Source organism: Chlorocebus sabaeus, chromosome 3, assembly GCF_047675955.1.
Source record: "Chlorocebus sabaeus isolate Y175 chromosome 3, mChlSab1.0.hap1, whole genome shotgun sequence".
Classification (NCBI taxonomy): Eukaryota; Metazoa; Chordata; class Mammalia; order Primates; family Cercopithecidae; genus Chlorocebus; species Chlorocebus sabaeus.
This window is the reverse complement of record NC_132906.1, coordinates 83,052,747-83,075,926: the sequence shown is the minus strand read 5'-3', so window position 1 is coordinate 83,075,926 and position 23,180 is coordinate 83,052,747. Positions and strand designations below refer to the sequence as shown.

At 38.1% G+C, this 23,180-nt stretch overlaps 1 protein-coding gene across 8 annotated transcripts in view; it reads left to right on the top strand.

Annotated features, from left to right (window-relative positions):
• The window catches only part of NALCN (sodium leak channel, non-selective), a 351,429-nt gene that overhangs the window by 280,371 nt on the left and 47,878 nt on the right, over positions 1-23,180 (top strand). For 5 of the 8 annotated variants that reach the window (XM_007960806.3, XM_038007863.2, XM_038007862.2 and 2 more), the window contains 9 exons: positions 1,359-1,432; positions 9,328-9,414; positions 15,392-15,493; positions 15,931-16,000; positions 18,764-18,855; positions 18,944-19,066; positions 21,617-21,673; positions 21,917-22,037; positions 22,134-22,265. In XM_007960806.3, the coding sequence (XP_007958997.2) occupies positions 1,359-1,432; positions 9,328-9,414; positions 15,392-15,493; positions 15,931-16,000; positions 18,764-18,855; positions 18,944-19,066; positions 21,617-21,673; positions 21,917-22,037; positions 22,134-22,265 (858 nt within the window). The remainder of the gene's footprint in view (positions 1-1,358; positions 1,433-9,327; positions 9,415-15,391; positions 15,494-15,930; positions 16,001-18,763; positions 18,856-18,943; positions 19,067-21,616; positions 21,674-21,916; positions 22,038-22,133; positions 22,266-23,180) is intronic. The other 3 variants (XM_038007864.2, XM_007960808.3, XM_038007861.2) reach the window with 1 other exon arrangement.

Genomic DNA, 23,180 nt, shown 5'->3' with positions numbered 1-23,180 from the left:
GTTTTCTGTCTTCCGCGTGTTTTCTTTGCCCGCTCAACTTTGAAACACAGTATGCCCTGCAGGGCTTCTTGTCTGGTTTCAAGATCTGGCTAGCACAGCATTTATACAGGTAGTTTGCACCAAATTAACTTGCCCTGTACACAGATGTCCACTTCAGTCCTTCACCCAGTGCCGCCTTTGCCTCTAGGACCCTTAGCCTTCCTTCAAGGCCCAGTATAACCTCCACTTTTTCAGTGAAGCCTTTGCCAACTATCCAGACTCGCTGTTCCACCTCAAAGAGCTCCAGCCCCTCTCATCTCGTTTTTTCTCCTCTACATATCATCTAGCGCTGTGCCATCTACTGCACTGTACTTGTCACTGATGATCTCATGTGTCCTACCCTTGTCTTCCTATCTAGGCTATTCCCTACTAGAAACCAAGAACTTCAAATTCTATTTACCCTAAATCTCCTATGGTCACTAATACCATGCTAAGTACTCAGTAAATCTAATCTATTAATCTATTGATCAAAATGAACAAGTTTCAATTACTATCTTCAGTCTGACTACTGGAGTTACACTTTCCAGTTGTTTATTATTTGTTCTAGTTATTTATTATTGTAAATCTATTATGTATTATTATGAGAACATAATGGCCCACGTCCCTGTTTTCTCTTTGCCCTTCTTCTGCCTGCTTTAACTTCTTGTACGCCTTCCACCAATCTAACATCTACAACTAGTAAGCCACACAGAACTGAGCTTGGGGAGTATATCTTTGAATTTATAGTCAGCATCCAGGATGGTTTTCTCCTTCTTCTCTGGAGTGACTTTATCATCGCCAACTAGGAAGCAAGCTTGAATGCCCATTTTGTTCATTCCCCATGCCTGCAAGCGAAGCAACTCCTAAACTCATTGTTCAGATTAGTGTTAGGTTCCAGGCCAAGAACCTGCAGCAGACATAATGTGGATTAGAGAACAATGCACTAATCAAAGACAAATAAGGAGTCCAGTATGAGGGACTGGACTCTCATAAAGAGAGTCTTTCCAAAGACTTTAAAGTCTTTGGAAACTGAGAAGTTCATTCAGACGAAGGCCATTATCACAGTGAGGCACAGCCAGTGCACCACTCATGGCTGGGACGTGGCGCCCCACAAGTTTTTTCATGGTACTGCCCAAATAAAAGTAAAAGTAGAATCGTCAGTCGTACGATGATGCTTTAGCGAAAGATATTCATGTTTCGTGTTTTAACAATGTCATCTATTGAACAATTTGACAGTATATTATTTCTTAACATTCTAAATGTTAAGTCATACTTAAAATTTTAAGTATTAAATGTTAATTTAAATACTTAAACTAAAGTCATACTTTTATCATTTTCAGCTTCGCAAGTCTGTTTTCAGCATCAGGGCAAGGAACCTTCTAGAAAAGGAGACTGCAGTCACTAAAATCTTAAGGTAACACCAATTAATGTTGACACATATTTAAACACAAGTGGGATTATATTAAACAAAAAACAGCTTTTTGAAAAATGAATTAATGTTCTGGGCCTCATCAGATACTTTCTGCCAGAAAGTAGATTTGAGTATCTATATACTTATAAATAATGTAAAAGACATTATTAATGTCATTTCTAAAAATATATATATTTTATTAGCTCAGTAGGCCTTTCTTTCTTTTCAAGCATTTAAACATAAATGATACGTATAAACATTGGCCAAAAGGTGAAAATAACTTACTGTTATTTTTAACAGTTTTATGTCTTTTGTGATATGTAAAGGAGAAATCACAATCTGAAGGATAAATGGTGAAAGAGCAAACGTTTTCATTATAGTTCATTACACTATTAAGAACACATCTATTAAAAATCTGGAAAGAATAAAAAGTATACCCATCTTAGAATGCCTATGAAAACATATACTTTTAATGCTGCTTTCTAGAAGGTACCCTGAAATGAAGTATCAATGAGAAAATTAAGCAACCCGCTTGAGTATTTTATAAGACTATATGTTATATTATAGAGTAGCATGATGAGTATAAAAACGCATAAGCATTTGGAATATCATGTTTTGGTACATATATTACATAGACATATGTAAATGACACAACTCAAGATTGGGAGCTGGAGGTAGGATCGCTCGCAAAGCGAGTGGACAGATTCATGCCAGGAAGTCCCCTGCAAACCTGTGGTGACTGGTAAGCAGTTCTAGCTCCCCTCTACTAGCTTCATTACTAGGTATAGACATTAAAGCATTCTCTCCAGAATGCATGTTACTATAACTTGGAAGACTGTGTGAGGAAATAAAGCTTAGTATATATGATCTTTAAAACTATTCTAACTTTATAATACTACCTAAAATTTGTGTGCAAATAAAATTCCTAACTAATCAAGACAGTGTTTCTCTCTATATTGGCTGGCATTCATGCATAGAGTTAAGTTTGTATTGGAGTAGCTGTTACAAGATGAAAATAAGTATTGCTAGGGCTTGTGTATTATCACCACAAAATGTGATGAGATAAACAGACAAGGTCTCACTGAAATAGACATCCTGCCTCCCAACTTAGGCTTGCTCCTGACTGGCTGGTAACTCCATCCTGGTATTACTATCAGATCATGCAGTGAGGCTGGCCTTGAACCACACATGTTACATCAGGATCATGATTCCAGCTACATGTACACCAGACAAGTTCATAGGTAGGGTCCTACAGCAATGCTGATCCACTCACTAAAAAGAGAAATTCACCCTCAAGCCAGAAACTACCTACAAGGACATCATAATTCTCAGTCTGCATTGAGAATCTGCCTGCCAAGTCAGGAACTACAGGGACCTTACTCATCTTTCCAGAGCCACTGCCTTGCAGCGTAAATGGGCCTTCTGTGTCAATGAGTTCCCAGAGACTTTCCGAGGCAGATGCAGAAACAGATACTTGCAAGGAAGAGATTTCCAGACCTCATCTCCCTAGGAACTCTTTCTTAAAACTGATCTGTCACTTTACCTTTTTCACTCTCCTGTCCTTATTTACCCCTCTCTCAGTTTACAAAAGAAAGGTGAAACTCTCACTCATCCAGAAACTATGGTGTGTATTAATCTGGGATGTAAAATCCTCTGGATTACCAAGCAAAAAGACCGTTCCCACCTGGCTTTCTCCAAAAAGAGGGTCCCATGGGGCCATGCCTTATTATTTATCCAGGTGACAATTTTATGGATAACTTCCTTCCCAAAGCTATCTACCTTCGAGTTAGGCCTTAGAAACAATGCGATTGTCACAAGGGCATGTGGTTACATGTTGTTTGAATTGAAAAATAAAGCCAGGCTTTTTCTGACAGATTCAGCTGATTGGTTCAACAATGAAAACTGATTTAATAAGCGCCCAATGAATTGAATAGATTGGATGGCTAAGAGTCTCCAATTTATTCTCAAAATTATTTTCAAGCACAAACACAATAATTACTAGAATTGCTAGAAATTACATTCTTCTATTTAACATGGCGCAAGAGGAATATAGTTGCTGATTTTTAAATATACAGAAGTGTTTTTGTTTTTTCAATTATATAATGCACATGAGCAATATTTTTTCCTTTTTTTTTTTTTTTTTTGAGACAGAGTCTTGCTCTGTCACCCAGGCTGGAGTGCAGTGGCACAATCTCGGCTCACTGCAAACTCCGCCTCCCAGGTTCATGGCATTCTCCTGCCTCAGCCTCCCGAGTAGCTGGCGCCTGCCGCCACGCCTGGCTAATTTTTTGTATTTTTTAAGTAGAGACAGGGTTTCACCATGGTCTCAATCTCCTGACCTCATGGTCCACCCGCCTCGGCCTCCCAAAGTGCTGGGATTACAGGTGTGAGCCACCACGCCCGGCCTATGAGCAATATTTTTAAGACTATCAGGAAATATAGACCCCTCTAACTTGCTCAACAATAGTGTAGTTTAGGGGATACTCAACAGCCAATAATACTTTACTACAGCCAAGCATACTACAAAATGAGAGGCAGTACCCTAAAACTACCTGAGCTATATCACCTTGTGAAACTCAGGAAATAAAAAGCCATAATTTGGAAAAACAAAAGACCTTAGAATTTTTTAAAATACCAATTTGATTTTGGAAAGCCATTTTGCTTTTTCTTCTGTGCGAATGGTTTCTTCATTGCTTCTACACTAGTTTCTGCATGAACTAAGGGCAAGTGCAAAAACTCAAACTGATATTTTAGGAATACTTATCTTTTCACCACTAATCGTAGTAATAGTAATGGCAATGATACCATACCTGCATTATAATGTGATCCATCAGTTAAAAAGTCAAGAATAGATTGGGTCCGTGTCAGTGAGTGAGTGTATCGTTTTATACTGTTTTTCAAGGAACAATAATAGCTAAAAGGAAAAAGAAGAGGGGGAAAAACAATTTTTTTTTTTACAAAAAAAGGAAAATATTTGCAGTAACCTCTGGACAATTGCTTTGAATAACCTTCCACAAAATTGGGAAGCAGAAAAAGCTCTCCACCACTTTATCAGTGTCTTTTTACTGCCTCTAGAGACTCCTCTCTCCTAGGCTCCAACCTTGCTGTCCATTAAACTTTGCCAGGGTTCCTGGATAACTTAGCAGTGGGGTCTCCCAGGACCATTTGCATTTTGAAAGAAGGCTTTCAAAAAATGAAAGGGCTTTTAAGACAAAGAGGATGCAGATTCCATATTTGAATAGATGGGTCTACCTAGATATAAATAAAAGAAGTCTGGCAGAGACTGCCGTTTTAGTGTTCTATCCCTCTTAACTTTCTAGGTGTTTTTATTTTCATAGAATTATTGTCTTTAGTCTTATTCAAGAGGTTCATCGCCGAGGAGGTAAGTAACAGCAGTATAGGGAGGCTTGAAAAAGAGACCTGAGCTAGATCATTGTGGCAAACATCACAGGTTGACGTTTGTCCTAATTTGTGTGCAGATAGAGATAAATCACAAAAATCTTAAATCCAGAGTGATATAAGAAGTGTAAGCTTTTATGAAGTATTAGCGTATTGAGATAACTTTCCAAAAAATAACAAATATTTGGGAAAAAATAAAGCAACTCCTTGACTTAAGGTTTCCGGAGGCCTGGCTGTGTAAACAGGCAATTAATTTCAATTCTCAACTCTCTTGTCCATTCCATGGGAGCTAGGAGGAGGCGATCTTCAGGGCCCTTCCAGTTCTACTGTAGGATACTGGACTTGGTGTTAAATCCCCCTTGACTGGCATCAAGCTTCTCTGTAACATTGAATGACTCACTAATCTGACCCTCAGTTTTCTCATCTACCTTAAAAAGGTTGTCTGAATAATCTATTGACCAAGCAAAGTGAAATTTAATACTTATTCCGGTAAGGGAAACTGCCACTTTGTTTTCATGTCTCAGAAGGGATAGGTCAGAGGTGGATATATGTAAGGTTTTGGGTTTGGGTTTCAGTGTTTGGAGGACGGAGGTCTATTTGAGATTGGGCAGAATGTTTGATATGAGTTGAAGAGTATGAAGATGCCCGGTGTGGACAAGTAATAGTTACTGTTCTGAAGATGGCAGTGCTGTGGTTGAGGACCAGGAAGGGAAAGTTCTGCCTGGTGCCTCTCCACTGCTTTCCATGTTCTTTCCCTCGGCTTTGGTTCAACATTTGAGTAATCCATTCTTTACAGGGAGTTTGCCCTTCTGTTTTCATTCTCCCTCTTGACTTGAGTAATCTAAGAGAAGAAAAATAAATGGTGACCTTATGGTGTCCTCTTCACATATGAAATTTATTTTTTCTTTTGTGCCTTTTAGATTTTTAACCAGACACAACTTTAACAAACAAATACAACTGATTTTTATAGGGTTTTTTTTTTTTTAAGTTTTGGATTCATCCCCATTGGGTAGAGTCTTGACAAAAAATCCTAATGAATACCAATTATTTGTATGTGACTAGCTTGATCAGTTGAGTGACCTATTGTCTGGAGAAACGGGTTGGTTGGCCCAGCAGTCTATAGTTCAGATAAATGAATTTGGAGGAAGTGCCTGAAATCAACAATGAAGTTGCTGACTGGTTAACAGCTTTACCTTCCTGGACAAGTCAAGTCATATTGATGCAGAGCCCTCAGCTCTCAGCCCTGGAAATTAAGCTGGAGAGCTGCCAGGGGTCTTAGTTCTCAAGGGGGGACCCACATTTCCAAATATCCATCTTCCATTTGAAACAGGATCCACATTATTCTAGCAGAAAGTATGTTATATACATTACTATGAACAGGAAATTCCAGCCCACAGAGGAAGAAGCCTTTCAGAGAGGAAGGGCCCTAGAGCCTGAGGTATGTGATTCACAGGTAGAATCACCCATTTCTATGTATCATCATCTTTAATTCATGTTGTTGTACTTTTAAAAATTAATTGATGTTTTGAGAAATAGAAATGAATTTTTAAATATATTTTAGAAATCTTTGATGAGAAAAAAAAAGTGGGCCATTTATACAGAACTTGAGGCCACCGGCCCATGCTAAAATGCAGATGATTCACTTGGCACAAACAGGCATCTGTGTGATTGTTTTATAAGACTTATCTGAAGAGGACTGTGAGAGAGAGGATGTTCCACTACCTGAATTATAAAATCCAAGATTGCTATTAAATGTGTTGTTCTGACTTAGACTATATCATTCAGCTCCACTAAGGAAAGCTTCTTTTCAAAAGGCAGTGACCTTTTCTCTGCATCAGGCGAAATCAAAAACAAATAGCAATGTGCTTTCAAAAGCGTCACTACCTTTGTTGAGATTTCCTCTCATTCAAAGCCCTGAAATTGAGCAAAAATGCATTATCATTCCTGCAAGGCTGAATGAATAGAGAAATGTCAAAATAAAACAATTAAACATTTTACATTATTTTAGAAAGTTCCATCCTTTTGTGGTTGGCCATGAGTACCTCCTTAGCGAGGACAGTATCTTTATAACCTTTCGAATGCTCAGTCTCGCATGATGTTTGCATTCTGACATTTGGTTTTATAACGTAACTTTCTTTACTATGCACTTATATTAATAATTGTTTGAGTCTTAAGGAATAGTCCTTAATGCTACTTAATACAGAAATTAAATGGATTTAATAAAATACATAGAGTTAGTTTTTCTGTTATTCATCATTTTAAAAGAATCATTTAATGACTATAAACACAACTTATATACTACTTACATACATCTAAAATCACTATGTATTTATTAATCTGCAGTTATGTAAATGACATTAGCTGGATTTTTTTCCTGAAAGAAAGTGCCCCTAAGAATTCACGCATTCACTCAAGAAATATCTCTGTAGTGTCTTTCACATGCCAGGCATTTCACACCATTTGCTTTTTCCCATTTGGAAAGTTCTCCTTTCATAATTATTGTTCCATAGGTTAGCCAGCTATTCAGCAACTTTGGATAAGGTCGTGTTATTTCTCTGCAGCTCCGTATTCTGGGCAGAACTAGCAAGACACCCTGTACACTACTGGGAGAGCCCGAGTGCCTTACAGCGTCCCCTAGACCTTTGAGCTGGGCTCCTCAGTGGAAAGGCAAGGTGCTGGACTGACCCTACAGATGAGAGAAAGGACAGAGACCCTTGCAGCCTAGGGTTTGCAACAACCCCTGAGATAGCAGTGATTTTTTTTATTAGCATTTGGTATGAATAATCCCAAGATTTAAGAAAATAGAGTATTGAGAATGAATGTCATAAATATTTATCTTTGTAATTCTATTAAGCCTGGCTGCTTATTGTTGATTTTTTCTTAAGGTTTTCCTGACACTTAAAAACTCTGGTATGTTAGTTGAAAGACTATTTGGAAATAAACTTAGTAGATAGATGAAAATTAACTGTATTCAGACAACCATAAATTAAGGAGACAAGATGTGTAGGCATATGTTTTTGCATAAAACATAAAATAGCAAATATTTAAAAGTGGCAAAATATAACTAAAAAATAATATAAACACATTTTTAGATAGTACCTGATTAGTGGTAATCAAAATATGTTATATTTTATTGAGATAGCATATGATTTATAGATTGTTTTTGGATAAACCCAAAAGTGATGATAATAGTGTTATGGATTAGAAGGGCTACTATCGAGTTTTACCAAACAGATGTGGGAAGTTTTTTTTAATAGACTATTTTTTGAACAGTTTTAGGTTTGCAGCAAAATAGAGCAAAGGTACAGAGATTTCCCATGTACCTTCTGCACCCACACAGGCAGTCTCCCCAGCTATCAACATCCCCATCAGAGTGGTACAGTTGTTACAGTTGATGAACCTACACTGTCACCTCACTATCACCCCAAGTCTGTAGTTTACACTAGGGTTCACTCCTAGAGTAGTACATTCTGTGGGTTTGAACAAATATGTGATGATGTGTATCTACCATTATAATATTATACAGAGTAATTTCAGTGCTCTAAAAATCCTCTGCGCTCCACCTATTCATTCCTCCCTCCCCACAAACCCTGGCAACCAAGGATCTCTTTACTGTTTCCACAGAGATAGAAATGAACATAGAAATACATAGATATGTGTCTCCATAGACATGCATTGATGTTTATGGCAGCTTTATTCATAATTGCCAAAACTTGGAAGCAACCAAGATATCCTTCAGTAGGAGAATGGATAAGCAAACTATGGTGCATTCAGACAGTGGAATAATTATTCAGCATGGAAAAGAAATGAGTTATCATCATGAAAAGACATAGTGTAAACATCAATGCATGCTACTGAGTGAAAGAAGTCAGTCTGAAAAGTCTACATACCATATGATTCCAACTATATGGCATTCTGGGAAAGATAAAACCATGGAGACAGGAAGATATTTTAACAAGGTCTTTCTTTTGTTATTGTATCACTGGAGAGTAAAGTAGTAAAGAAAAAATGGAATACATATCTGCTGAAAATTGGCCAATGCAGTTTCTGCAACATTTACAAAATCTCACTTTTATTGTAGTAAAAAGTTCAGCCTTTGCATTGTAATCTGCACATTTCTGAGTCAGTAGTTGGGTTACTAAATTTGAATCCCAGTGAATGATGCGGGGTTGCAGACATTTTTAATGCTGAAATTTAATAGATGCACTAAAGGCATGGATTTCTCATGAGTTAATTTTTCTTTTTTGTTATAGTATGGGTATAAGTGAATAAGGTAAAGACATTCAAGGTTTATTTTATTTTCTGCCTACAATGAAGTTCTGGTCGCCCATGTATTTACATGCCTTTCTATGAAAACATTTTTGTGAATAACACAAGATTGGGAAGAACTAACCGGCGGTTGCTATGAAAGAGCCAGATCCACTTACTCGGGACAGGGGTGACTCACAAAGGAGTGGGGTATCCACTAGGATAAAAATGCAGCTTTTTCCTCATCTCAGCAAGAGGCCATTACCGACGAGCTCACCCATTAGCATCCGCTGTTGTCTCTACTTGGGAAGATCACATTGTCACTCTAGTGGAGTCAGGTAAGAGCCATTTCCAGGAAATACTCATTATCTATTCTCTTAGTTATACAGTCATAGTTTTACATAATTACCACTGAAAGACCATTTTCCTGTTGTCTGCTAATGTGATTACATTACATTAACCAACCTCGGATAATACTTTCAAATGTATTACTTGTGGAGTTCAAGATTTGAGCAAAATCCCTCAAATGGAATGCTCTGCAAAGTTATACTGCAGTTCCTTCAGATGGTAATTACATTTAATACCAGATGGCATTATGTAATCTAACTTTTCTATAATGAGTGAAAGTAATTCGAAGACTCATAGGCCTCTCCCTTTCATTACAGAATGTATAGGCTTTTCCCACACCCTTGTTCTGGGACATTAAGAAAGAAGACATGGAGACAAAGAAGAAACGAACCGGGGACCCCCTGCTACTGTGTCTATAAACAACTAGTGGTGTTTAAAGGCTAATAAAGCTCCAAAGATCTCTCTTATAACCATAATCTTTGGGCCAATTTTAAAATATTTTAGATGGAGAAATGTCAAGAAAAATAGAGACAATTTCAAGACATGATTCTCTTTCCCCAACCTCCATAAAAGATTATATATATATGGCTGTCATATAAGGAGCAATTGAAATTCCACAGCACAAAGGCAATGCAGGGGGAAAAAAAAAGGATCAATCTTTCATATTTTTTTTTCTCAAAGGCTTGGCAAGAAACCAGGGGTAATATTTTTGCAACTGGGAATGTGTGTTTGCTGAAGAATATTCCCACATTTGAATCATCCTCAGGGGTCCTCATCTTGTTTTACTTTCAAAGGTAGAGAGGGCATAACATTAACCCCAACTGGGAAAAGGAAAATGCCTCACTGTAATTCTCCTCCAGGGAACAGGAATAAAGGGATTACATATGCCTGCATAATGCAGAATTTCCTCACTCAGACAAGACAAAAGACTTCATTATTTTTCACCAGACACTTGAAGTCTTGTGCCTCCCAGTTGCAGAAGCCAAGGAGGCAGGCCAATATTTTATATTAAGCCACTAGATGGAGTTCCTAAGAAAATGGCCTTCTAGTACTTGCCATTATGAAGAGATCTAGGGAAGATGTTAAGAACCTTGATACCTGACACTACCCAGTCTTTCCCCTAAGAAAAGTGAGACTGTCCCTGAAGATCACAGTATTTTTCCAGCACCATTAGCTTTGCTTTTACTCTGGATGACAAATAAATGAACATTTTCTTCCTGAAAACGTACCTTGTTTGTGCTTATGTGAGACCAAAAGGCATCTCAACCCTAATGAAAAATGAAAAGTGGCAAAATATAACCAAATGGAATATTCGAGTATTTCTCCTTCTGCGTAGGTCCATTACTTGGTAACTTTAAGGATGTATGCATCTCATTTCTTATGTAAAATATTAGAAGTCTCAAATTTTGTAGTTATTCACTGGTGCGGCTTGCAAGTATTAGATTCCTATAAGAGGAGGTATATGGAGACCACGTTCCCAGCAACAGATCTGATCTCCAGTTAAAGGAATAGAAATAAGTTCACCTGCTACAGCCTGCTCTGCTTCCACGTTGGCTTTCAGGCTTCCGTAATAGCTTTCACATACAACGTAGAGAAAGATTTATGCATTTTTCAGTTGTAAGGTACAATGTCTTTTTTTTTTTTTCATTACTGTCTCTTCTAGCGTAGGTATGCAGCCCATTATTCCTGAGTGGCATCATATTCTAACTTGAGATAAAATTAAGATTATTTAACTTGCCCCTTTAAAAAGTATATTTTAAACACATGCTGTTTTGTCCGTGATGATTTTCATGCTTCAGAAGCATGGAGTGATCAAAAAAGAAAATATTTGATCTTCACAGAATTTCAAGGTTCATTCATTCCACAAATATTTATTGAGCACCTACTGTGGATAAGAGCTGAGAAATAATCATGAACAATTGTAAAGACAATGCCTGCTCTCTTGGAGCTCTTTGGAGCATGGCATGTGTGACGAATATAAAAGACCAAAGAAAATGGCCTGGAGAGAATGAGGTTCCTCCTGGTAAAGACGAGACCAGAAAGGGAGGTTAGAGGGAGACTAAACAGGGCTTTGTAAGCCACACTGCACATTAGGCTTAGTCTTTTTAAGGCAGTGATGGTAACTGCATTCGTGATCTATTGCTGCATGACAAATTACACCAAAACTGATGTGATTTAAATGACACGTTTTTCCTCTCACAGTTTTAGTCAGGAATCTGGGCATCACTTAGTCATGTCCCTCTCCAAGCTACATGCATTTGGACTTGAATGGGAAGAGCCCCTCTCAGTCACATGGTTATTAGTGGATTCAGTTCCTTGTGAGCTGTGATGTGAAGGCTTCAGTTTCAGCTGGTTTCATTCCTCCCCAAGGGGAACTCTCCACAGAGCACCTCACAAAATGCAGCTTGCTTCACTAGGGCAAGCAAACGAGGGCAAGAGCAAGTCAGCATGAGAGAGAGAGAGAGGAGAGGAGAGAGAGAGCTCTAGGAAGACAGAAGTCATAGTGTTCTGCAACCTCTCCCATTCTTCTGCTCCTTAACAGGAAGTCACTAAGTGCCACCCACATTCAAGGGGAGGGAAGTAAGTACCCAAGGGCGTGAAACCCAGGAGCCAGAGATCATCAGGGTAATCTTAGAAACCTGCCTGCCACAATACCATTATGGACGTTCATTCCAGAGAACATTCGGTTTGGGATAACAATGCAATGTCTTTTCTGAGGGTGGAGGCATGGGTCCACAATGGACATCACTATCAGTCAGAACACAAAAGACTTAGCTTCTGCTATTATGCTCTGCCAAACTTGCTGCTCAGTCCCCAGTGCTATGTAGAGTGTTACAACATCCACCATGACACAGGACAAGATACAACAGGAAATAATAGTAACTAAAATTCAAAGAAAGTGTTGATGTTTCCAAAGTGCTGTCACATTCATAATCATCTTTACTTCTTCCAACTCCCTGTGAAGTCAGAAGGAAAGGCATTATTGTTCTCTACATTTTACCTATGAGAAATGGAGGCTCAGAGAAAGCACATCACCTGTCTAAGGTCCCACAGCTTATAAAAGCTGAAGTCAGAAGTGTGTGCTTCTAAAGTTTATGTTTTCTCAACTCATCTTCTCCATTAGGCTTCCAGAAAAAGGCAGAACTTTCCATCAGCAGCTGCACTGCAGGGTGGACTTCTTTGAACTGTGAGAGACTAGCAAGTTAGGGATGGGGTCACACAGTCCCCATGCACCTGATGCTACCCTCCCTACTCACCCCTCCCCACCTTTTCACTTACTCATTCTGCTCAGCAGGCAGCCTGGGGGCCAGGAACTGAACTTCCTAGGAAGGGGAGGCTGAGTGATAAACTGGTCCCTAATCACCTCACAGCCTAGTAAGGGGAATAACTAATGATAACAAAATGCCGTAAGCATTAAACAAGCTTGGTTAATAACATACTGTAGGAACATGGAGTATAAAACAAGTCATTTTTTTGTGCTTTCACATAGGCGAAATATTCATTTTTCATTTCATGTTACTTTTCAGAACCCATTTGTATCGGTCTGTCATTATATTGTGCATGTTAAAACACTATTTGGTATTTCATGGTTTGCCTTACTGTATATGCTTGTCTATGGTAACATTGTATTTCCTTTAAAAATAATAAAGCAAACTTCTACCATCCTTTTGTATGAACCTGGGCACATTGGATTAGAGTACATGTAACCTCTTAGCAGGTCTGATTGTGTCCAACTGAAGTTCATAGCTTTCTGGCAACACTGTTATTTTCCAAAATAGCAAAATTTCTTACATGGCCAAGGAAAGTGACAATGGCTTAGGCAGTACAAGGCTGTTTCATTATGCAGAAACAACCTATCGTGGGCATCTTTCTATACCTGTTTCAATGTCCAGGTCAGCTCCAGGCCAAAGGGTTATAAAACTTCCTTTCCATTCCCTTGCTCCTGCATCTACCATCCAGTCTCAGGTTTATAACTTCCATCTGCTGTCCTTCCCTCATCCACCAGGAACCTGTGTGTGGCCAGTGGTCTCCTTGTATAATGGAATGAGATTTTTCAGAATGTTCTATTTAGACATATTTATGTATCTGTAGAAAAGTTGCTTCATGCTATAAATGAAAAATAATGATTATTTGGGGTTTGTTTCCAAGAATACATTTACATTCAGTGAATTTGTATGGTTTTTCATGGATATTCACCATAATTACCTTCATCCACATTAAAAGCATTTTTAAGGACTTAAATATGACATATTTAATAAGTTCTTCTATAATGTATTATTATATAATAAGTTTTTCTGTAATACGTGTTATATTTAAGTCCTTAAAAATGCTTCTATTATACATGTATCATAAGCGCTGCTATTTTAAGTGTGCTAAGCACATACAAATCCTTTTCTCAAAGATCTTAACACTGAGACAGACAGCAATCATATTATTCAAAGCCATTCAACAAATGCATCTTAGGAAACATATTAAATATGAAAATTATATGTAAAAAATGGCAGAATTATGTGTTCAGGTGTTGAGCAAATAGAGTATCATTAGATTTGCATATGATAAAATCATTGCATTTCAAACCTGTGAGCTGTCTTTCAGAGCAAGCCTTTCTCTTCATTTTACCAATAAGGAAGTTGGGCCCAAAGATCACCCAACTGGTTCACAGCAGTGTAACTTCTGACACACAAGTCTTTTAATCCCTTGTGTTATTTTCTTGCCACTTACCAACTATCTCAAGGGAATTCCTATCATTCCCAGTTGGAGAAAATTTTCTGCAGAATAATTTTTTTTTTCTCACCAAAATCGTTCACACCACAGGTGTTAGGCCACCCAGTTGTCTTCACTCATTAGCAAATCTGAAATTAACACAAGTCCAGTTATGGTCCAAAGAGAACTTGTTTTTAAAAGTCTCCATGGTTTAAACAAGTGGTAACTGGTTACCAGTAAGCTGCAAGCTTCAGACTGAGGTTTCTGTAGGTAATAATTCCAAAAACTGTGTGTCTTTCTTTTTAGAACTGTGATTTTAAAAACAACACATAACATTTGCCATCTAAACCATTTCTAAGTGTACAGTTCAGTCATGTTAAGTATGTTTACATCGTTGTGCGTAATTCCAGCTTTAGTTACTGCTCTTTATGACTCATTTTTGCTTCTAAACTTTATGTTTTCCTAAAGTTCTGCAAAATCTCCTTGGAACATATATTTCATCATTCCAGAAGCCTTAGTGGACAAATCCTTCCCAAAGGGGGTTTATTAGAAACCTTGTTTAAATTCAAAACCAACATCATGATTGCCTGTGTGTATGAGTCTGTTTTCATGCTGCTGATAAAGACATACCTGAGACTGGACAATTTACGAAAGAAAGAGGCTGAATTAACTTACAGTTCCATGTTGCCGGAGAGGCCTCACAATCATAGCAGAAGGTGAAAGGCACGTCTCATATGGTAACAGACAAGAGAGCTTGTACAGGGAAGCTCCCCCTTTTAAAACCATCAGATCTGGTGAGACTAATTCACAATCATGAGAATAGCACAAGAAAGACCTGCCACCATGATTCCATTACCTCCCACCGGGTCCTTCCCACAATACGTGGGAATCCAAGATGAGATTTGGGTGGGGACACAGCCAAACCCTATCACTGTGGGTAGGCTGGCCTTCCTTCTTATGGCCTCCTGATAGAAGCTCTACCATTATTTTTGGAGAGGAGGGAGGAGGCAGAAGGAGGAGGGGCAAGAGGGGAGCTTTCTGTTTATTTTCCAGCCGTTCTTCATAGCCGTGATACTTCTGCTTTGTAAGTGTTCTTGACACAGAACGTAAAGTTCATTTTCCTTTATAATTATACGTTATTTGCTGTACTTTGTTTTCATTGGTGTTGCCTTTAAAATAATAAAAGTAATGAGCACTTATGTATTATTCATCTCAAGTGTACAAACCATGCATTTATCTTGGGCTCCTTTTTTTTTGTCCTAGAGCTTGCACCCGACAGCGCATGCTGAGTGGATCATTCGAGGGGCAGCCCGCAAAGGAGAGGTCAATCCTCAGCGTGCAGCATCACATTCGCCAAGAGCGCAGGTAAATACTTGGAAAGACAGGGCTTCAGCGACTGTAAAAAAGAGGGGGTTTTACAGGAAATGGTTGCTGTACACAGCCACTGCTGTCAGCCCTGGCTACCAGACAGGCATGGCTGAGGAATCGAGTTCTACTTGCTGTTTGTTACAACAATGAAACACCTACTCAGATCCAAAGATTCAAAAAAATCTCTACTTCACAATCCTTTTCCTTGGAGATCGCCAAATTCTCACTTTTAAGATCAGAAGGAAAAATTCTGAATTTTGTTAGATGGGATCAAAGACATTTGGAAAGAGTATAAGCTTCTGCTACGAAAAGAAATCATAGGCATTGGTGGTGTTGTAGCAGAAAAAGTGTTTTATTTTGAATTTACCATGGTCACTGCTTGAAAGGCGGGTTTGATCGTGACATGTATTAACCAGTGACTGTGGTTGTTTTAGGTCACTAAGACATGGATCAAACAGCCAGAGGATCAGCAGGGGAAAATCTCTTGAAACTTTGACTCAAGATGTAAGTTTTAAGCAGTGCTTTGGATTTCAGAAGCATGATTATGAAAATGTATTTCAATGACTGCTTAGACAGTGTCAGTGCCGGAGTCTTTCTGCCGCGTTCCCATGTCTCCTTAAGACTTCATACCAGAGGGAATCAGGAAACTCAGGATATGAATTATGTAGCCAAGTACCAGAAGTAACTCTTAACAGCAGAAAACTCCAGTCATCCCACACAAAGCACATGTCTTAGTTAAAATTGTAACACAAAAGTGTCATATCAGTTGCATTTGACTTGAAATTAAAGACACTTTAAGCATTTTAGATAGGTTTGATTTGCATCATTGACTTTGAATATTCCCTAAGAATCAAATATTCTAGAATCTAGGTCAAGGGTCTATAATTTCAGGGCTTTTATATGAGGAAGTGAAATTTTATTCCTAGAAGAATTTTTCTGTCAAAGACTAGCTAGTATTTCCCAAGAAAGACTCTAGGTCATGTATTTATTTACTGGCTCTATAAATAGTTATCAAGTGTTTGTTATGTGCTGGGTCCTGTTCTAAGGAATGAGGAGCAGTGGGGAACTAGGATAGACTCAATGCCCTCCTGGAGCTTAAATTTTAGAATAGGAGACCGATCATAAGTTCGTAAAAATATAAGGGAATTTCTGGAGTGATTTCTTTTTATTTTCCATCATCTCTTCATTACTGTGACAGATTTGCTTTGTAATGTAAAGTGAAATGAAGTCACGTAAAGAAATCAAAGGTGGGGATTTGGGGGCTGGGAATTTTAGATATGACGATTATTGTAGACCCCTCTGCGTTATCCCAGAGACTCAAATGAAATGAAGGAGCCACGAAAAAAATGCAAGCGTTAGATGGCCCAGCAGCTATACCATGCAAAGATTACAGTGAAAGGAAAGGCATATTAAATAACTGTAATTATGAAGTCCTGATTGAAAGACAGGCCTTAGGTTGAATCTGGATGAACTGGCTAAAAAAGTAGTCTTGAATGTTCAGAGTCAAGGATGGCACTTGAGAAAGGAGGGCTAGCAAGAGAAAGTTAGCAAAGCCTTGGGGTTATTTTGTTTTTTTCTTTTTCACCACTGACCTCTTATTTCTTGAGTTTTTGGAGCGTTGGCCTACTACATCTGCTTTCATTCTTTAGAAACTTGTGTGTTTTAGTCTGAGTAGATGGTTTTTACTAAGTGTTCCAGGCAAAATCAAGAGCTAGAAGTTGGCAATGAGAATACCTGGTATCACCAGTACCCTATAGACATGGTTCTAGTTGGCACAAGATCTGTTACTGCCATGATTTTTAATATCCAGAGCTCTATCCAATTGGCTACCATATTGTTGACATGGAATTGCCATCAAATCCAACACATGGCCTGTGCACTTAGAATTGCAGAGTCAGCCGTATTGCACGGAGAACATTTTCAGGTAAAAAGTCAAAGAGGCAACCCTCATTCAAAACGCCATCAATATGTTTCAACAATCTACTTAAGAATCAAATCAGAACGTGTCTTTGAAAATACTGTGTTTAAATATAGACAGCAAAGGCCCTGTTTGAACAGTCTAAATGCCAGAGCTTTCTTCTTCAGAGACTTCCTATCCTACCTTTCATATAGAAGTAGAGCAAAGTCCATCTCCCACCTTCTCCATAGCAAAATGTCATGGGGTTCTGATCATTTCCAATAAATTCTTATAAGGTCTTTTCTCCCACAAAGGGGAGATTTAAATTAGAGAATTTTAACTTTTTCACTTATTCTGAATGAGAGCAGACACAGATAATTAAGTCTAAGGAGAGCTTTCTATAAAATCTACTGAGTTACCGGAACTCTGGCCCTGCACCTTCCATGGGGTCCATCTAAAGGGCTGTGAAGGGCCCGCATGGCCTGCTCACCTCTCTTAGATTTACCTACACTGGCATCCTGGCTATTCCATGTGTAGACATGCCAGGCCTGCTCCCAGCTGTGGAAGAACACATGTCTGCAGCCCTACCACAACCTACACCCTCACATCCTTCTAGTCTTTCCTCAGATAGCACCTTCATATTGAGGTCTACCCTGACCTGTTCACTTAGAATCACAATCTTCTAGCCTGTGAATGCCTCTCTATTCCTCTCACCCACTGTGATTTTTTAAAAAAATCAGATCACTCAGCATCCTCTAATATACTTATTTTGAATTATTTTTTATCTGTTTCCCACTGACTAGAACATCCTATGAGAACAAGGATGTTTTGTTTCCACTTGCCATATCCCCCACATTAGAACAGTGCCGGGCACATGATAGGATTGCAGTCAATATGTGCTGAATGAATTACTTTTCAGAGGAAAAAATACTCTTGCTATGAAGACTGTGGCCATTAAAGATATATATTTAATCTTATTATATATACTGTAAATTTATATATTTAATGTAAATATATACATTTAGTTTAAGTGTACATATTTAATGTAAATATACACATTTAGTATAAATATACATACTTATTGTAAATATATACAACTCACAGATATATATTTATTGTAAATATAGTGTAAATATATTTATTGTAAATATATACATTTAGTGTAAACATATATAACTATATACATTTAGTATAAATATACATATTATAAAATACACATTTAGTATAAATATATGTTTAACAGTAAATATATATAATTAATATTTATACTTTATATCGAGGGAGATATTGGTTTTAATTTTTTAACTGATAATATATTTTGCATTCAAAACCCTCCTATTTTTACATACCCCCTCTTAATTTATTTCTAGCATTCCAATACAGTGAGATACAGAAATGCACAGAGAGAAGACAGTGAGATAAAGATGATTCAGGAAAAAAAGGAGCAAGCAGAGATGAAAAGGTACAGGTTGCTGCAGTGTCCCATGGCTCTCATTTGGGAATGGCAACATTTCCTTTAGCCTTATTCTCCCATGAATTTCTCCTTCAAGGAAAGTGCAAGAAGAGGAACTCAGAGAGAACCACCCGTACTTCGATAAGCCACTGTTCATCGTCGGGAGAGAACACAGGTTCAGAAACTTTTGCCGGGTGGTGGTCCGAGCACGCTTCAACGCGTAAGTACACTTCATTTCAGCCGGGTGTTTGGCCTGAGCCGTGCAAACAGCAGGGGTGTTGTCATATGAAGAAGAAGGAACATGTAATCCTAATGGGGTCACAAAATAAACTGTGGACTAATTAATCATGCTGCTCCTCTTTGCTGCACACCCGACCAGGTGGAAAACAAACAAAGGTCGCAAGTAGTTAACATTTATAGAAAACTCGCATTGATAAAACACAAAACAGCCATTTTCGTTTGTGCATTTTAGCAGTTTGCTGATACATTTATATCGGCATTAGTAACTCCATATTTTATTTTGGAAATACTGAGACGAAAGGAGACTAAAGGACATGGTGAAATGAAGGTTATTGTCCATGTCTTCCATCAGGCTTGTAGTTTCTTTGTAGTAAAAATACCTCAATTGGTTTATTGGAGAATAATGTAAAGTTGACTAGTGCTTTCATTACCAACTGTTATATGAAAGAAACCCACTGTCCACTGTCTCTACTCTACCAACATGGAAGAAATGTGTAAGAAGCCATCAGTAGGGTGAATGCTGAAGACACTATATTTGTGGACACCTAAGCCAAGTTTGACGGGCAACCAATGGATGAAATGGATTTTTGTCAAGCATACCTGTGTTAGTCCATTTTCATACTACTGATAAAGATGTACTCGAGACTGGGTAATTTTTATAAAGAAAAAGAGATTTGTTGGACTCACAGTTCCACATGGCTGGGGAGGCCTCACAATCATGGTGGAAGGCAATAGGCACATCTTACATGGCACAGACAAGAGAGAATGAGAGAGAAGTGAAAGCAAAAATCCCTCATAAAATCATCAGATTGTCTGAGACTTATTGACTACCACAAGAACAGTATGGGGGAACCGCCCCCATGATTCAATTATCTCCGACTGGTTCCCTCCTACAGCACGTGGGAATTATGGGAGCTACAATTCAAGATGAGATTTTGGTGTGGACACAGAGCCAAACCATATCAGTACCTTTAAGTAAATATTCCGAAGACATTAAGAGTCATGGAGGAAATGAGAAAACTTTCCATGTTCCCATTATGTAGTTGACTGTCCCTGATGCCATCATTTAAGTAAATTGATTTCTTTGTTATTAATTAGTAGCATATGATAATTGCTATCTGTTATGGACTGAATTGTTCTCCCCCCAACAAAATCCATATAGTAGAGTCCGAACCCTCAGAACCTCAGAATGTGACTGTATTTGGAAATAGGAATTTTAAACAGGTTAATTAAATTAAAATGAGGTCATTAGGGTGGGCCCTAATCCAATATGATTGGTTTCCTTATAAGAAGGGAACATTTGGACACAGACATATACAGAGAGAAGACCTTGTGAAGACATGTAGGGAGAAGACGGCTGTCCACAAGTCAAGGAGACAGCCCTAGAACAGGGTTATCCCTCACAGCCCTCAGAAGGAACCAACTCAGCTGGCATCTTGATCTTGGATTTCCAGCCTCCAAAACTATGAGAAAATAAACTTACGTTGCTTAAGCCACCCAGTCTTAAGCACCAGTGGTACTTTGTTACAGCAGCTCAAGGAAATTAATACAAACTATTATAACATTTCAGGGATGGCAGAGACCTCAGGGACCACTTGGTGTCATTTGTGTGGCCCCTCCTTCAACAGAGGAGGACATTTAAGCGTGCAGAAGTTGAGGGCTTTGCTCAGGGACCCAGCTACTACCTGGCTATCTCTTGATTGCCAGACCATTGTTCTTTCTGCTCCTATAAAGACTTTCACAATTTAAAACAACTGAGTCATAATTATTAAAATCTTCCATGAGTTTTCAAAGTAAAGGAAGAAAATGTCAGTTTAGAGATCGATTTGATCAGTTCTCGAAGTAGGTTTTTTATCTTGAATTATCCTGTTGGCTGCCTGCACTTTAACATCTCATGGCGAATTCTCCACTTCAGTTAGTGTGGTGGAATTTCCCTTTTATCAGCAAGGCAGCTGATGTTGATTACAATTGATGAAGACTCTGTTGTAACTGGGGACGCATACACAAAGACTGTAAGCAATCTCCTTAACAGTGCTCACAGGCTTTCTGAAAGTAGAAACAATGAATCTCCCTTCCAAGAAATTCTAAATACATCATTCTACAACATCACAGTTAAATGCAGGGGGAAGAAGTCTGTTTAAATTGTGGAGATTTAATTAAATAATTTCAAAGAATGAACATTCTTGAGCTATTAAGACAAAGATTTTGTATGAGTATTTTTAAATGAAAGTCAAAATTTAATTTTCTACTACCCGTGTCAGAAAATTCCGAACAAAGTCACGAAGTCTAAAATCAAGTATTTTGAGAAATATAAGACTTTATTTTCATAAGCATCAACTGCAAATTCTTTGGATTTTTTTTCATCTAATGTTCTCTGACCTCCAGAGTCACCTACAGTTAACATATTTTATAATGGACATTGTAGAGAGGATGTACAAGAGATTTTAGGTAGATGTTTGCAAATATGATTTTTAGCAAGTTAAAACATGCTTGCTGTGTTGTAGAATTTTATATATGTGTTCTCTTACAGATCTAAAACAGACCCTGTCACAGGAGCTGTGAAAAATACAAAGTACCATCAACTTTAGTAAGCATTAAAAACTTCATTTTCTATGCACATTTGAAGTTTTCAGGTACTATTTTATGCTGCATACAAATATTAAAATTCTCTTTTATTTTCTTGCTATATAGTGCTATGAAATAGATGATTGGGGAAAGATGTTTTTAAAATACCAGTCATGTTGATAGAGCCACAGAAGCCATCATCTCTAACTCTTAGAAGCCTTTCCTGGAACCTTTATGTTTCTCAGTTTTGTTTGGTCTTTGGCAGTGATTTGCTGGGATTGGTCACTTACCTGGACTGGGTCATGATCATCGTAACCATCTGCTCTTGCATTTCCATGATGTTTGAGTCCCCGTTTCGGAGAGTCATGCACGCACCTACTTTGCAGGTACCGCTGCTAAATCTCAGCTTACCACTAGGAGGTAAAATACTGACCTGCCGTTTTTCCGTTCATTGTAACCACACTGCCTTTTGCCCATTTCAGATTGCTGAGTATGTGTTTGTGATATTCATGAGCATTGAGCTTAATCTGAAGATTATGGCAGATGGCTTATTTTTCACTCCAACTGCTGTCATCAGAGACTTTGGTGGAGTAATGGACATATTTATATATCTTGTAAGTTTTTGGTTATTTCCTAAATGAAAAATGTAATGGTTTTGTAAAATCTCCTGCATTTCTTGGTATAAGTGCAAGATATAGTGTGAGTCACAGAGGTTTAGATTCCCTAACTGAATTCTTAAATGGACTCTAGAGTAGTTCATAGTTCATTATATACAAATAAGGGCCACGCATGTAAAATCTAAATTAAGAGCATCATAAATATCTATGGATAGTTACGTTGTTCAAATACACTAATCACAATTTTATGTATGAATGAGACATACACGAATAAGGTGTAATATAGCAAACCTAGTTTGCATCCCACAAATCTTATGGCTTCTATACTAAAAAAAAAACAAAGTTTGTCTCATATAAACCATGTTATTGATTATGAGCCCCTTATTGTTGAAAGCCAACTAAAGTGATTGTGATTGGACCTCTCTCCTGATTCCAATGCATAAAATACCTGGCTATAGCAGGTGCCCATTCAACTGTCCAGTAAAACTGGCTGGAAAGCCACAGAAATGGGCTCAAAGAATTTTTTATTTTTTCTGTATGTCCAAGAAGGCATGAAATCATTGTCTTTGCAGACACAACAAGGAAAATTGTGATCATTAACAGGTAGCATGTTGCAGATCATTGATAAAATAGCAGTAACCTTGATAAAAGGAATTCCAGCCATACTGACATCAGCGCAGCCTCCAGAGTAGTAAGTTAAAAGAATGCACTGGTGTACACACACACACACACGCACACACGCACACACACACGCACACACACACACACACACGCACACACGGTGTGGACACCTCCATTTCTTTCCTGCATATACATGATGACTTCCCTTTGAGGTATCTAGCAAGTCCAGATGAGGCTTGTTGTTTAAAGTTAACAGATTGCACGTATAACCAGTGAGTGGAATCTCTGCTA